Raw genomic sequence first — 13,933 nt, forward strand, 5'->3', positions numbered from 1 at the left:
AGCACTGGGTGTTGTATGGAAACCAATTTGTCAATAAATTTCATATATATATATATATATATATATATATATATATATATATATATATATATAAAATAAAATAAATGCCATCCAAGTGATTTGATGCAACTGGACTGTGACACTGATTGCCTATGGACACAATGAGGAGGAGATTGGAAAGGTTATTTCTAACCATGAGAGGGATATCTGTATAGCCTGTTACTTCATTGTGATCTTATAAATATTTTAATTGACATTTTCTAATATTTCAGGATATGAGGAATTTTTCGAGTACTTGTTGAATGATACAAACATAAAAAGATATAGAAAAGTGAGTAATAAATATTATACCAATTGTACAGTGTTCTAAATAACAAAACTTGGCTTCCTTAGGAAATCCATGAGTAGTATTTATTCACCAAGCTCCATGACCTGTCGTAAAATGGAACGTCAAAGTGGCAAAATAGCATTTTTGATCATCCAAAGTGACATTTTAGCGTCTTAAGCCTGTGAAGCCAGAGTCTGTAACCTCTTCCGTCCAGGGCATGGACCCAGTTAAAGTGGAAACAAACTGTTTTCACGCTGGCGTTTTGAGAGCATTACTAACAGTTAAGGAATTAGGCAGTTTATAAACCATCCTATTCCCAAATGCATTTCTAGTTCACTTGAAGCTTCCATGTGCCTCTGTTGTTGTTTATTTTACCGTAATAAATAGACGTCTCTGTATCACCAGATACTTGGTCTCATGAAAACCCTGCAGCAGCCCTTCCTCTGGGGGTGTGGCATATTATGCATGAGGTTGTCTTTGAGAAGTAAGGTCTGAGAATGCCCTGAGGTACACAGGGCACTGGTGCTGGCTCCTGGCTGCTCTGTGTGATCTCCAGTCTAGCAGAGGCTTTAAAGCCAGGAGTGAGATTTTATCCCATGATCTCTGAAAGAGTAAAGACAAATATTTTCTTATCAAACCAAAGTAAACTAATTATCAATATATGTGAAGTCACGTCCACTGATCAAGGTAAGTGGTTTCATTTTCTGCTGTATCTTTCTTATGTTTTGTTTTGTTTTTTAATAGTGTGGTCAGTTGGTAACACAGCATGCCAAGGGACTTATAAGTGGCAGAGAGTTTGGTTTTGTTTTCATGTTAAGAATAGGGTTCACAGTATTTTTCAACTTTCACATTAAATATGTAGTATCTTCAGGGTTTTTGGCTCTTTCAGGAGGCGTCTCTGGGCTAGCAAAGTACAAATTGGTTTAAGTTCTATTTCTCTGACTCATTCTTAGTAACATTAGGACAGTTTAAAAATTCAGTCAGTAAGGAGAAGAATGCAGAGAAAGAAAGCAAGAATTTTCTTTCCTTTTTTTTTTTTCTTCCCCTTCAGTTTCTAGTGTGAACAAAGCTAAGGGATATTTACTACTAATCCTTTTCTAATGCTACTGCATGGAGCACTCTTCTGTTCAAAAAAACCCCATCATCCCAGCCTTCTTGTTTTAGTAAAGTCCAGAGGAGTGTTATGTGTTTTACATTAGATAACATTGCAGAGATAGGCATAGATCTGGACTTTTTTTTTTTAATTGTTACTGGTATTAAGCTACTGTTTCCTTCCTCTAGTATTCTAGAGAGCATATAAATGAGAAATGGACTTTGAAAGAGGAATGAAATTCTACTGTGTGGTAGAAATATAACCATGTGACAGGAAATTTATGCTAAAAATATTTTTAAAGGCTGAAATGGATTCATTTTGTGTAGCTATTTTCCCATTGTTTCTGCATGGGTATCAACCCTCCTGAAGAATGCCTACATTGCTAAACAGGGTGAGCTGCACCTTACGACAGGCAGTCTTCACAATTACCAAGGTTCTCTTTTTTTTTCTGACGTCACTCTTTCCTCTTTTGGCCTCAGTGGAGCTTGCACGGAGTGTAGAAGCGCGAGGGTAGGGTTGGTCCTAGCACTGCTGCAGGCAAGCTGAGGCTCCCTCCTGGAGCCCCACAACCTTGGCTGGCTCTGCTCCCAGGTTCTAGTAGTTGCTAGAGATTGAGGAGCCCAGTCCTTGCCTGCTCCTGCTTCCTCCCTCATGTAGGTGGAAGGCTTGATTCCTTTGTGAGAGTTCTACTGTTCGTGCGTAAGTAAGCTCAAGGTTTGTATGATCTCACCATGGTTTCCCATCATACTCTAAATATGAAAAATTGTTTCAAACTGACAAAAGGGAAGTATTTTTCTTTCTCCATTAGTGAAGTTCTCTCTCTCCTTGAAATAGCTGCTCTCTCTTTTCATTCTGTCTTCAAACAGTTAGGGTTGATTGGAGGGAATTAATATTCCTTCCTGGAAGGCAGCTCTCAGATGGAGAGAAAACTACTAGAATTTTCTGTTCTAATGGACACCTCCCTGTAGTGAGTGGCTGCTACCATAGTGTGCTCTTTACAAGTTCCTTTTAAGGTTTTTAAACTGAAAAGACAGTAATAGAGCACTTCCTGCCCATACCAGTGGTTTACTTTTATTGCCAGTAAGTTGTCTAAGAAAACATTTCACATACACATAGTTACATGTTATTTGTAAAAGTTTTATCTTCGTTTAATGACTTGAAGAAATTTCCTTTTTAAAACGTGTACCTCTAGACAGACTCTCACATGGAAATTGAAAAGTGAAAATAGCGTGATCAATGACTCAGTAGTAAGTATTGTTTAATCTTTGCAGGGATAATAATATGGTCTTCATTTCATTTTCATCCAAAATAATGTAACTTATGTTGTAATCCAAGAGTGAGATTTAAATTTGGCCGCCTCTCCTTAGATGCTAGAACACCATTCATTCAAAAAATAAAAAAGCCTTTTTTTAGGTGTCCGGTCCCTACCTCCTTTCTGATCTATCCTCTGATAATCATATTCACCCTCTGTGTTCTTTCTTGCTTATAAAATAGGGAGCTAATTTTTACTGGTCTGAAATATATTTTTAAAGGTTTTCTCCCTGATTTAAATATATTTTCTGACTTGTCCACTACCACAGTACCTGTTAAGCCCTGTTTAGATCAGGTCCTTCTATGATTTTTTTCTGCTCTGCTAATTGACCAGGGTTCTGTAGTTGGTTGGTCCTATTTTGAAGCAGCAGAGGGAAAATGCCTATGAGGAGAAACATAGTGTTGGCCATGGAGGTTGGTTGTTCTACATGGTAGTTATTAAGACCTGTCCTGGAGAAAACCACTCGTTCTCCCCTTAGAGAATGAATATAGACAAGATTTTTTTTTTTTAATAATTAAAAAAAACCCACTAAGTCATTGTGGCCTTCTCCATATCATTGTGTATCATCTGTTACTTCTTAGACTCAGGCCAAAAACATTGCTCTTCTTTAAATTTTTTCTTAATGTTTATTTTTGGAGAGAGAAAGAGAACATAGCAGGGGAGGGGCACAGAGAGAGGGAAACACAGAATCCGAAGCAGGCTCCAGGCTCCGAGCTGTCAGCACAGAGCCCAGCGCCGGGCTTGAACTCATGAATGGAGAGATCATGACGTGAGCCAAAGTCGGACACGTAACTGACTAAGCCACCCAGGCACCCCCAAAAACATTAGTCTTTGTTCAGTCTTTTTCTCTTCCATCTAATCTGTCAACAAATCCTGCGTCAAGAGACTTCAAACTGACCACGTCTTAATATGTCCACTGCTGCTACCCTGCTTCAAGCCACACTCAAGTTTTCTTTGGATTATTCCAATAGCTTCTTACCTGCCCTTGACTACTTAGAGTTTGTTCTGCACCCAGCAGCCTGAATGCTTCTTTAAAAATGGAAAACAGATCATGGTCTCTCCTCTGCTCACAACCCTTAAGTGGATTCCCAATTCTGTCAGGGACGATATACAAGGTCCTGCCTCTCCTGACCCTAGCTTCTACCCTGTTAACTCTGACCTCGATGCTAAACGTGCTCCCTGCTCATTCTTATCTATCCATGTTGTCTTTCTGATTTCTCCCTGAACACTTCTGTGCTCCTTCATTAGGGCTTTCGTAGTTTTATCTTTTCCCTTGGAATGTTAATCCCCCAAATATTTGTGTGCCTCACTCTCTTTGGGTCCACTCATTGTCACCCGACTGGGGAAGCCTTCCTTGAACTACCTTGCCCAACAGCTCTCTGTCTCCTTTACCCAGCTTTGTTTTCCTCATAACACTTTATGCCAACTAGCATTTATGTAATATATTTTGTTGTTGTTTTGTGGTTCACTGCTATATCCCTAGAGCCTAGAACAGTGACTGATAGATACTGGGTGCTTCGTTAATATGTGTTATATGAATGAGTATTTTTCTAATATTCATAACCTTTTCTGTTAGGAAATTTAGAGCTAAATGAGCAGGGATACAGAGAAGTCAATAAATTATACATATTTGTCATGTTTTTCATTTATTCCCCTCAGTTCTCTTTCATAGAGTAAATATTGTGCTAATTAGTTTCTGGTCTTCCTTGTTGAGCAGAATCTGAGTAATGAGTGTCTTTCTGTTGGAAGACTGGAGGCCAAGCTGATAACAGTTTATAAAGAACTGAGAACAGTGGCGCCTGGGTGGCTCAGTCGGTTAAGCGTCTGACTTCAGCTCAGGTCATGATCTTGCGGTTCGTGAGTTCAAGCCTCGCGTCAGGCTCTGTGCTGACAGCTCAGAGCCTGGAGCCTGTTTCAGATTCTGTGTCTCCCTCTCTCTCTCTGACCCTCCCCCGTTCATGTTCTGTCTCTCTCTGTCTCAAAAATAAATAAATGTTAAAAAAAAAAATTAAAAAAAAAACTGAGAACAAAGGGGGTGACACTGAAGTCATGGATGGGCTCAATAAATGGTTTTGGATTATGAATTATAGGGCTGTGTTGCAGGAGAAAAAACAGATGGGAGAGGTTTTGGGGTGTGAGAGCAGGAAATTTGGGGAACTGTCTGCATGGAGAAAATTATGGCAAGATGAAAATAAAATGTTTAAGATGTTTTGTTACATATTAAGGGTATACTTTCCCCTCTTTGTTTTTCTTGGGTTTTTTCCTCCTGCCTTTAAAGGCACTTAAGTTTGAAACTCTCCTATAGAAGGAAAGAAGGAAAAGAAAGAAGATAGAATAAAATGTAACAATCTAGAAATGTTTCCTCTAAATAAATTCTTACAAAGCTTGAAAACCAGTTCATGGATTAAAGTGTGTGAATTATTTATGTGTTTATACGTTATACAATTTCTTTCCAAATCCATCTGGATAATTGGAAATTGACCCACATTTAAAAATCTATAACAAGCAGTTAAGTTCTATGAATGATGATTTGCTATATGATAATATATTTATCAGAGTAATAATGATGATACATTGTTAGATCACGTGACTTCTTAGAAATAGGAAATCTACTTAGAGTGTAATAAGAAGTACATAAAGCTTGAAAATGATTATTTTCGTTACTTTGTAAATGTAAGCCCCCCAATGACTATTGAACTGGTGAAGTTACCAATTTATGTAGAATATCATCAGTTTTTCTCTTTTAACATTGCCCAATAAATTTTTTTCTTGATTTATTTCTATCAGAATTGCTAATTTAGAGCAGAAAATAGCAAAATAGTGAATGAAGATATTGAGCAAAGAAGATATTTTTTTATATTTCTTTAGTCTCAAATTCACTAACTTATTTACGTACAGGATAGTGATAAGGAGACATGCTTAGAGATGAGGAATGTAACTGTCCAGTAGTCCCCCTTCATCCATGGTTTCACAAGCAGATGATCCTTCTTCTGATGTGTTGTCAGAAGGTCACTAGTAGCCTAACAGTATGTTACAATGCCTGCGTCATTCACCTCGCTTCATCTCCTCGCACAGGCATCTTATCATCCCACATCATCACAAGAAGAAAGGTGAGTGTGGGACAAGATAGTTTGAGAGACTGAGCGAGCACACTTGCAGAACTGTTATTACAATATGTTATAATTATTTTATTAATATTGCTAATCGCTTATTGTGCCTAATTTATAAAATAAACTTTATCTTAGGTATGTGTGTATGGGAAAAAGAGTAAATATAAGATTCAGTACCACTTAGGGTTTCAGGTATCCACTAGGGGTCTTCACATATATGTAGAATGAAAGAATATGATTATGTTCCAGGAATGGAGAAGGTGGGAATGTGGCTGCAGCATTAGGCTGTGTGTGGCTGTGAGTAGACGTGCAGCCTTTACAAGTAGGCTGATGTCTGATGGTGAAATCTTTTATGCAAATTAGAATTTTTGCTACAGGTCTTGTAGTCCCATTAAAGGATATTAAGCAAGAGCAGTAATGAGACTGGTTTCATCATGGAATGAATAAAAGAAACTTTTTCTTTGTGGGAGCAGTCCTATTAGACATAACTAAACATGAATTATATAATGCAGTTTTAAAATTCAGAATTAGAAAAGTGGTTATATTTGATGAATTGGCTTATTTTTCTTCCTAACTTCCTCTGTGAGCCAAAAAAAAAAAAAAAAAAAAAGGAAATAATAGAAAAGCTAGATGGAATATTTGCTTTTTAAGTTTTGCGTGACTGAAACAATCCCCTACACTGTTAGAAGCTGAACACACAATGCTATTGTACTCCTGGTCTAGAACCCAGCCAGGGAAAAATACGAGGCCGCAAGGCCTGCTGGTCTGATTACACAGCAGGGAGTAAGGAAAGCAAATATCTAACTTGGTAAGCTGTTAAATATTAAATTTTCAGTAAAATGGGCTTTATATTGATGTTTGTCTTAAAAGAAAGGGTATCGAAATGAAAAAGTGGGTTGGGACTGATAAGAGACTGTCTCCAAGGTCACCGACCTTGTCAGGTTTTTTAAAAAATTGCCACTCTTCAAATAGAAGTACTGAGGTCCACATCTATCTACCTGTGACCTGAAACTAAGCAATGACACTAAAGGAGAAAAAAATGTCTTTATAAAGGTAAGCAACTTTCTCACGGTCACAAAGTAAATAATAATGTCAAAACCTTGCCCTTTTACTAAGCCACCCTGTTTTCTCTGAGGAAAAAAAAAATGCACTTCCAGATAAACATTAGCCTTGCTTCCCACAGTAGGTTTGGCTGATGCTGGGCTATAGAGATTGTACTGGTTATGTTTAAATAAGTGGCTTTCAGGGTGAAGGACTGGCTGGCCCTGAGGAACTTTTCCTACTTGGTAGAGTTCATTTTATCCATGACTGCCAGGAAGCTAAACCCAGGTTTGCAAAGTGAATGAGCAGTGTCGGTAACTGCAAAACGAAGTGTAAGAAGACAGTGGGCTGGGAAGTAGAAGTCTGCCAGTAATTTTATGTGATTTAGTGTGAAGTAGGCAGATAGATGCTTGCAGATACTGGCTAGTAGAGAGTGTCAGGCTGGAATGTTTTAGCTGCTGGGAATCAGGTTCAGAGAAATCAAGTTCAGAAAAGCAGGTGCAAAATTAATGAAAATCAGCAAAGTCAGGAAGGATTTGGTTATGAAAAGGATCTATTTTGTGTATGTGTCAAGAGACGCAGTAGTCAGTTCTTGGTTGCTTGTGATTAAGATAATTAACAGTTCTGTTCGGTCTTAGCAACATCTTTGTCAAACCTTACAAAACTTTGGCCAGTTTGATTTTCTTCTCTCTGGATCTGCAGATAAATTTATTGTGAATAAATGGAAAATAGTTTGGCATTGGGTTGAAGGAAGAGGAAAAGCCAAGATTCTGGTTAATTTATAAACCAGACATCTTGAATAAATGAGTTGGCTATAGCTCTTAGAAAAAAACAACTTTATTTTGCCCTTCAAGTTCTTTTCTTACATCTGTTTTTATTTCTTTCAGAGTTTATGAAGTCAATAAAATTTTTAAATTTTATTGTTTTAGAAGCTTCCTTTCATAGCAGAACTTTCCTTACTTGGCCAGGAATAATGTCCCTCTTTTGAATTCTCAAGGCTTCTAACTGATAGCTTTTCATATACACCATTGTTTTTGTTTTTGTTTTGTTTTGTTTTTCAGCAGTGGATTCTAAAATCAGATAATCTTACTTTATCTACCACATGGTGAAGAGGGCCTCATTCTTGAGATATAAATTTTGGCTGTGACTTAGATAGGAGCTAATCGATGTTGTGAGCCTAAATTGTTTCTATTAAAATTTCACTAGGTCTTCATGGTACTCCTGTTTTATGATATAATTTTGGTGGAACTTCAGCTTAACAGCTTAACATTTAAAGATTCATTTCATACAGCTTCCACTGCAAATACTAATTTGATTCGTGCCTGTTATGACACAGCCTTGACTGCACATTGGAATCACTTTAAAACATGGATACCTGGGTCCCAGGTACTCCAGGTCCCCGGATACTCTAGGTCCCTAGAGATTATGATTTCATTGACCCAGAATTCTGTGCAGGTATTGCAGGTGTTTTGTTGTTGTTGTTTTTAAAGTTCCACAGTGATTTGTGGTTGAGAATTATTGACCAAGAGCATGACCTATTGGCTTATTGGTTCATATGCACGAGATAGCAGGGGAAGATAATTTTTACTAAAAGGAATTAGGGAGGTAAGTGAATTAATATCATACCAGGCATCTGGGATTAAGATCAATAAGAAAGTAAAGATCATACTCTGTAACACTGTTAGTTTACTCCTGAGTCATCTGTAAGCCCAGATGTGGTAGATACTATGTAAGATCAGCTGTGCCGTGATGCTGTTAATGACTTTCCTGAAACCTAGCGGTTTTTACTTGTCCAAGGCCACATTGCTAGCTGGGGACAGAGCCAAGACTGGTTCTAGAAAATTATAATATTAACATAGTGCTATAGTAGTAATAGTGTTTATATAGCACTTCACCATTAATCCATGGTTTGTTGACTTGATTATTTAGGTCAAGGTCTGCAAACCTTTCCTGCAGAGGGCCACATCACAAATACATTTTGGGCTTTGTGGGACATAGGATTTCTGCCATACCTACTCAGTTCTGCCAATTTAGTGAAAAGCATCATGCACAATATATAAAAGAATGAGTGTGGCTATATTCCAATGAAACTTCATTGACACAAATAAATGGTGGGCCAGATAAGCCCTGTGAGCTATAAATTGCAGACCTTGAGTCAGGTATGTTTTAACCTTCCCACTGAGAGACTCACGGGCTGTAGCTTGCAGTCTCCTGATTGAGGGGCATTTTAAACTTCCTTTGAACTTAAGAGCAAGATGAGGATCTTAGTGATCCTAGACACTGATCACTACACTGGCACTTACTGTTCCTGTTTTGATGCCCTCTCTTGCAAGGTACTAAGTACATGCTTATTGAATTAGCACATACGTGCAACTTTTAACATGTTTTCTCTCATCTTCAACCAACCTGTATAACCAGTCTTGCAGTAGGGGGAAAAGTTGCACGTATGCCAGCTATGGAGAAGAAATGCACTTCAGTTCTTTGAAGTCTGTGGCAGGCTATAATTGCTGGGTCTGGCAGAATTCTTGAAGTAAATAGAGATCTGAGTTGCTCTGAGGACATTTATTAATTTCTTAGAGCAGATTCTAAGACTTTATTTCTAAAAAATATTTCTTAAACTTGGTTTTTGTAATAACTAGGGTGTTTAGTGATTAAAGAGTATGTTTGGTTTCTCAACAATATTTCAATTCATTTGGATTTAAGATCACTACAGCGCTCATATGTGGTGAGTGGAGTGTTTGGCAAAACAGAGCAAATACTGGAAATAGTGTTCCGGATCATGAGCCCATTTGCAGTGCAAAATGTAAATGGGCCTGACCCCAGTTGTAGTGGAAAGAGCACTGCCCTTGGAATCCAAACCCCTCATGTGACTCTTGGCTTTATCATCATTTACCAACCTTACTATAACATGCAGATCTCTGTCCTACATACTTCTGTTGATGATGAAAGTGAAATGTGGTAGGACCTATGTGAAAGTGCCTTATGAGGTGTTTCCTGGCCTCTCCTTGTAGAGTCTGGGTCAGGTATAGCAGGAGCCACAGTGCAGCCCTGAACCGTAGCACTGGACTGTCATGGAGGGAACCTGAGAGATAGGCCCACTGGTCTCCAAAGAGAATGGTTAAGAGTATATAATGGAGAGGCTTTATTGATGTCAGCAGAGGAAGGAGATGAAAAATGTCAAGAAGTGAAGGGCAAGTGAGGAGGTCAAACAGGGAAGAGGCAGAGAAGACTGGAACTGTGTCTTGCTCTATTTAGTTACCCCAAATCAAAATTCTTACCTCATATTTCCTTTTTTTTAAACGTTTATTTTTTTATTTGAGAGAGAGAAGGAGGAAAGGAGGGAGGAGCACAGAGTGAGGGAAAGAGAGAATCCCAAGCAGGTTCCACGCTGACAGCATGGAGCCTGATGCTGGGCTTGATGTCATGAACTGTGAGATTATGACTTGAGCTGAAATCAAGAGTCAGACACTTAACTGACTGAGCCACCCAGGCACCCCTTACCTAGTATTTCTTAAGTAGGATTTTTTAATACCTTGGGTATTTTGAAGCTACTGGCTGCAGTGTTGGCTGAAATAGAGGCACAGGATCAAGGCACATAGCCATAATATAACAGATGTAATCACTTGATTATGTGCTGAGTGAAGCCAAAGAATTATGAGCCGGAGTCCCTGTCCAGAGGATACTGACAAACTCCATGTAGATATGACCTCTGACATCAGCCTAGTCACTTACCACCACCTCCATGTATCACCACCCCCATTTACCACCTTCATAATGAACACAACAGTGCCTGCCTGCCTGCCTTTATCTCACAGGATTCTTGACAGGAGCAAATGAAATAATGCATATAAAGTGCTTCACATAGTGCATACTTGGCTCAGAATAAACCACGTTGTTAAGTTTTATTACTACTACTATTGCTAACAGAAAGAACAGTAGTATTTACAAGCAAATTTGTTATATACTGTGTAAGTTTTAAAGCATTACAAAATTCCAAGTTATGATTGTTAATATTTTTGTGACAAAATGTGTGTTCCTGAAGAGTGTATCTTGTAGCATCAATATATCCCTGTCTGAAGCTATGCCTTGCACTGCATTTATACAAATGCCTCTTGGTGTTTAGAGAACAAATCAGTTGAGAAAAGGCCAATTTGAAAACTAGTTTCTTTCCAGGGAGCATAACCTTTTTTAATTCCCTGTTGGTGTATGGGTTATAAGTCTTGAGGAAGAAGTCAAGCTTCCTGTCAAATGTACTGATCAAGATTTGCCTGATCTTGGGGTGTGACCCTGGGGAGGTCACAGAGCAAATGAGTAGTTGGATCTGTTTGTGACTCAGCAGAATTAAAGGCCAGTAATGTGCTTTTACATTCAGGGGTCTTAGGATACTTTTCTCAATGACATAAAACTGCCCACAGTATTCTACACATGGCTGTTCTCTGCATGGTTAATTATTGTAATACTTTAATCCTATTTTATAACCACTTTAAAGGGGAGGAAAGGGGCGCCTGGGTGGCGCAGTCGGTTAAGCGTCCGACTTCAGCCAGGTCACAATCTCGCGGTCTGTGAGTTCGAGCCCCGCGACAGGCTCTGGGCTGATGGCTCGGAGCCTGGAGCCTGTTTCCGATTCTGTGTCTCCCTCTCTCTCTGCCCCTCCCCCGTTCATGCTCTGTCTCTCTCTGTCCCAAAAATAAATAAACGTTGAAAAAAAAAATTAAAAAAAAAAAAGGGGGGGAGGAAAAGTCCCTTTGCAGAGTTTTCTGTGTTTGCTAAGTTGTATGCCTTCAAGTCTGCTAAAATGTGAGATTTTGCAGGGGAGGGGAGGATGGGGGGTGGAGAGAAAATGGACTGGCAGAATTCCAGAGTTGTGATCTCACCTGGGCTCATTCAGGAGCTACTCCAGTTTGAGACTCCACGTGCAGGACTCAAGCAATCAGAGCCTTGTCCCTAGTGCTGCTTTTGTGGTCAGCACACTGTGGGAGAGTGCACCTTCAGAGCTGGGAGCAGCAGCATCACCTCCCAGAGCCGAGGACAGGTTGGAGTTTCAGCTCAGTTTGAGTCAGGGTCACGAAGGCAGCCAAAATGATGGCAACGTCAGGAAGAGATGCCAGTAATGGAGATGGGAAAGTCGGGGGGGGGGGGAATCACCAGGGGTATAGCTGTCAGAACGAAGGAGTCCCTAGGACAACTTTTCCCAAAACGTGTTCCAAGACACGTTAGCTCCATGGGATGTTGACCTGTCATCTATAATGATGAGTTTTCCTGGACATATACTGGGTTCAAAGTCAAACAGGTTTTGTTTTTTTTTGTTTTTGTTTTTGTTTTTTTTTTTACTGTAGGGCTTTTTGTAGCCCATAATATGCCCACTGGCATCATGAGGATACAAGGTAAAGCTGTAAAAGTTGGCAGGTCACAAATATTTCACACAGAGTCGTTGTCCATTTGTGATGGTGGTAGTGGGGGATGGAGTGGATTGGGGTAGTGGGGGAGGGGGATGAGAGTTCCTGTTGCCAGAGTGGAGTTTCCCAGAACACATTGCAGGAAAAGTTGCCCTAGGACGTGTGGTATGTGCTATGAAGATTGCTGTGGTTTTTTGCCTGGGCTCTTTAGTGGACTGCTTGAACCCTGTGGAGTCCTGAAGGAACTGGCAAACACCCAAAAGCATTCTTCAGGCTCTCAATAAGTGCTTTTTCTTCTCCCTCTAGCCTAATCACTTGACTGATATTTGTTACTGCTATTAATAAAATTAAAGAAATTAGTCCTTCTTATAGAAAGAAGGATAAGTGGTTTAACCCATAATTACTGAGACCAAAGACGACAACAAAAAATGGGTCATAGCTTCTGTACAGTTGGCTCTGCCTTAGGCAAATAGACTCCCCACCCCCCCCCCACCTTAACAGGCAATGAAATGGTATTTTTTAAAAGGTATCAAAGGGAATACATTTGAAAATGTTAACAATGAGTTTGAAAAATGAGGCAGATGGAGTGTTTAGGGATGGCTGAACCTAATGAATACCAGGGCATGCTATTCATTCTGGACACTCTGACAGGCTCCTGAAACTTAACACACACAACTGTATTCTTGCATTCTTACTTAAAAGGAAAGGCAGTGTTTCCTTGTCACATTAGCCAGGAGCCTAAGCAAGCTTTTACTCCTCTCTTTTCTTCACTTCTTCGGCCAGCCCCTACCGATGCTTTCCTCAGTATGTCTCATAGGCTCTCCTCTCCTCTTTGGTCCCTCCCATGGCCATCGTGCAGGCTCTTAGCTGGTGCACAGATTGGTGCATTCGCTTCTTGTTGCCATTAGCAAGGGCCCTGGGGAAGCAGGGGAAGGTGAGCATTCCAGACACCTATGGAATTGTGCATATCTCTATTTTATTTTATTATTTCAGTTTATTTATTTATTTTGAGAGAGAGAGAGAGCGTGCGTGCGCACATGAGCAGGGGGAGGGACAGAGAGAAAGGGAGAGAGAGAATCTCAAGCAGGCTATGTGCTGAAGCATGGAGCCCAACGAGGGGTTCGATCTCACAAACTGTGAGATCATGACCTGAGCTGACATCAAGAGTTGGATGCTTAACCAACTGAGCCACCCAGGTGCCCCTCTCTTTTCTCTTTTACATCTTGAATTACATGAGGGTAAGGATTACAGTTTATTTGTCCGCCTGTCACCAGTAATTAGCAGCTTCCTGGGCCCTTTTAATTAGGGAGTTTTCACTCAGTACGTTAACATAGAGACAGATAAAACAAAGAATGAAATAAAGTGGTAACTTGATAGGTTTTGTTATTCTCTTTGCAGTTGCTTATTAGATATTTTCATTGCTTACAGAACAGCTTGTATTTTGGAGGCATAAAGATGAGACCTGTTAAAATTAAAAACCGAATTTCTTTAAGGGGTCATAAACATAAACATGCTCTTCAGAAAATGATTCATTATCAAAACAGCAATTGTGATTAGTGGGAAATGGAGGAAAATTTGAAAAGGTTTATGGAGTCTAGGACATATATTTACAATCATGGTAAAGGTGAAAGATAATGATTAAATCGTTGGGGA

At 39.5% G+C, this 13,933-nt stretch overlaps 1 protein-coding gene across 1 annotated transcript in view; it reads left to right on the forward strand.

Annotated features, from left to right (window-relative positions):
* The first annotated feature begins 802 nt into the window (after positions 1–802).
* The window catches only part of FGD4 (FYVE, RhoGEF and PH domain containing 4), a 102,908-nt gene continuing 89,777 nt past the window's right edge, over positions 803–13,933 (forward strand). Inside the window, exon 1 of the mRNA XM_030322127.2 lies at positions 803–1,015. Within this exon, the coding sequence (XP_030177987.1) occupies positions 925–1,015 (91 nt within the window). The 5' untranslated portion in view covers positions 803–924. The remainder of the gene's footprint in view (positions 1,016–13,933) is intronic.

This window comes from Lynx canadensis, chromosome B4 (assembly GCF_007474595.2).
Source record: "Lynx canadensis isolate LIC74 chromosome B4, mLynCan4.pri.v2, whole genome shotgun sequence".
Lineage (NCBI taxonomy): Eukaryota > Metazoa > Chordata > Mammalia > Carnivora > Felidae > Lynx > Lynx canadensis.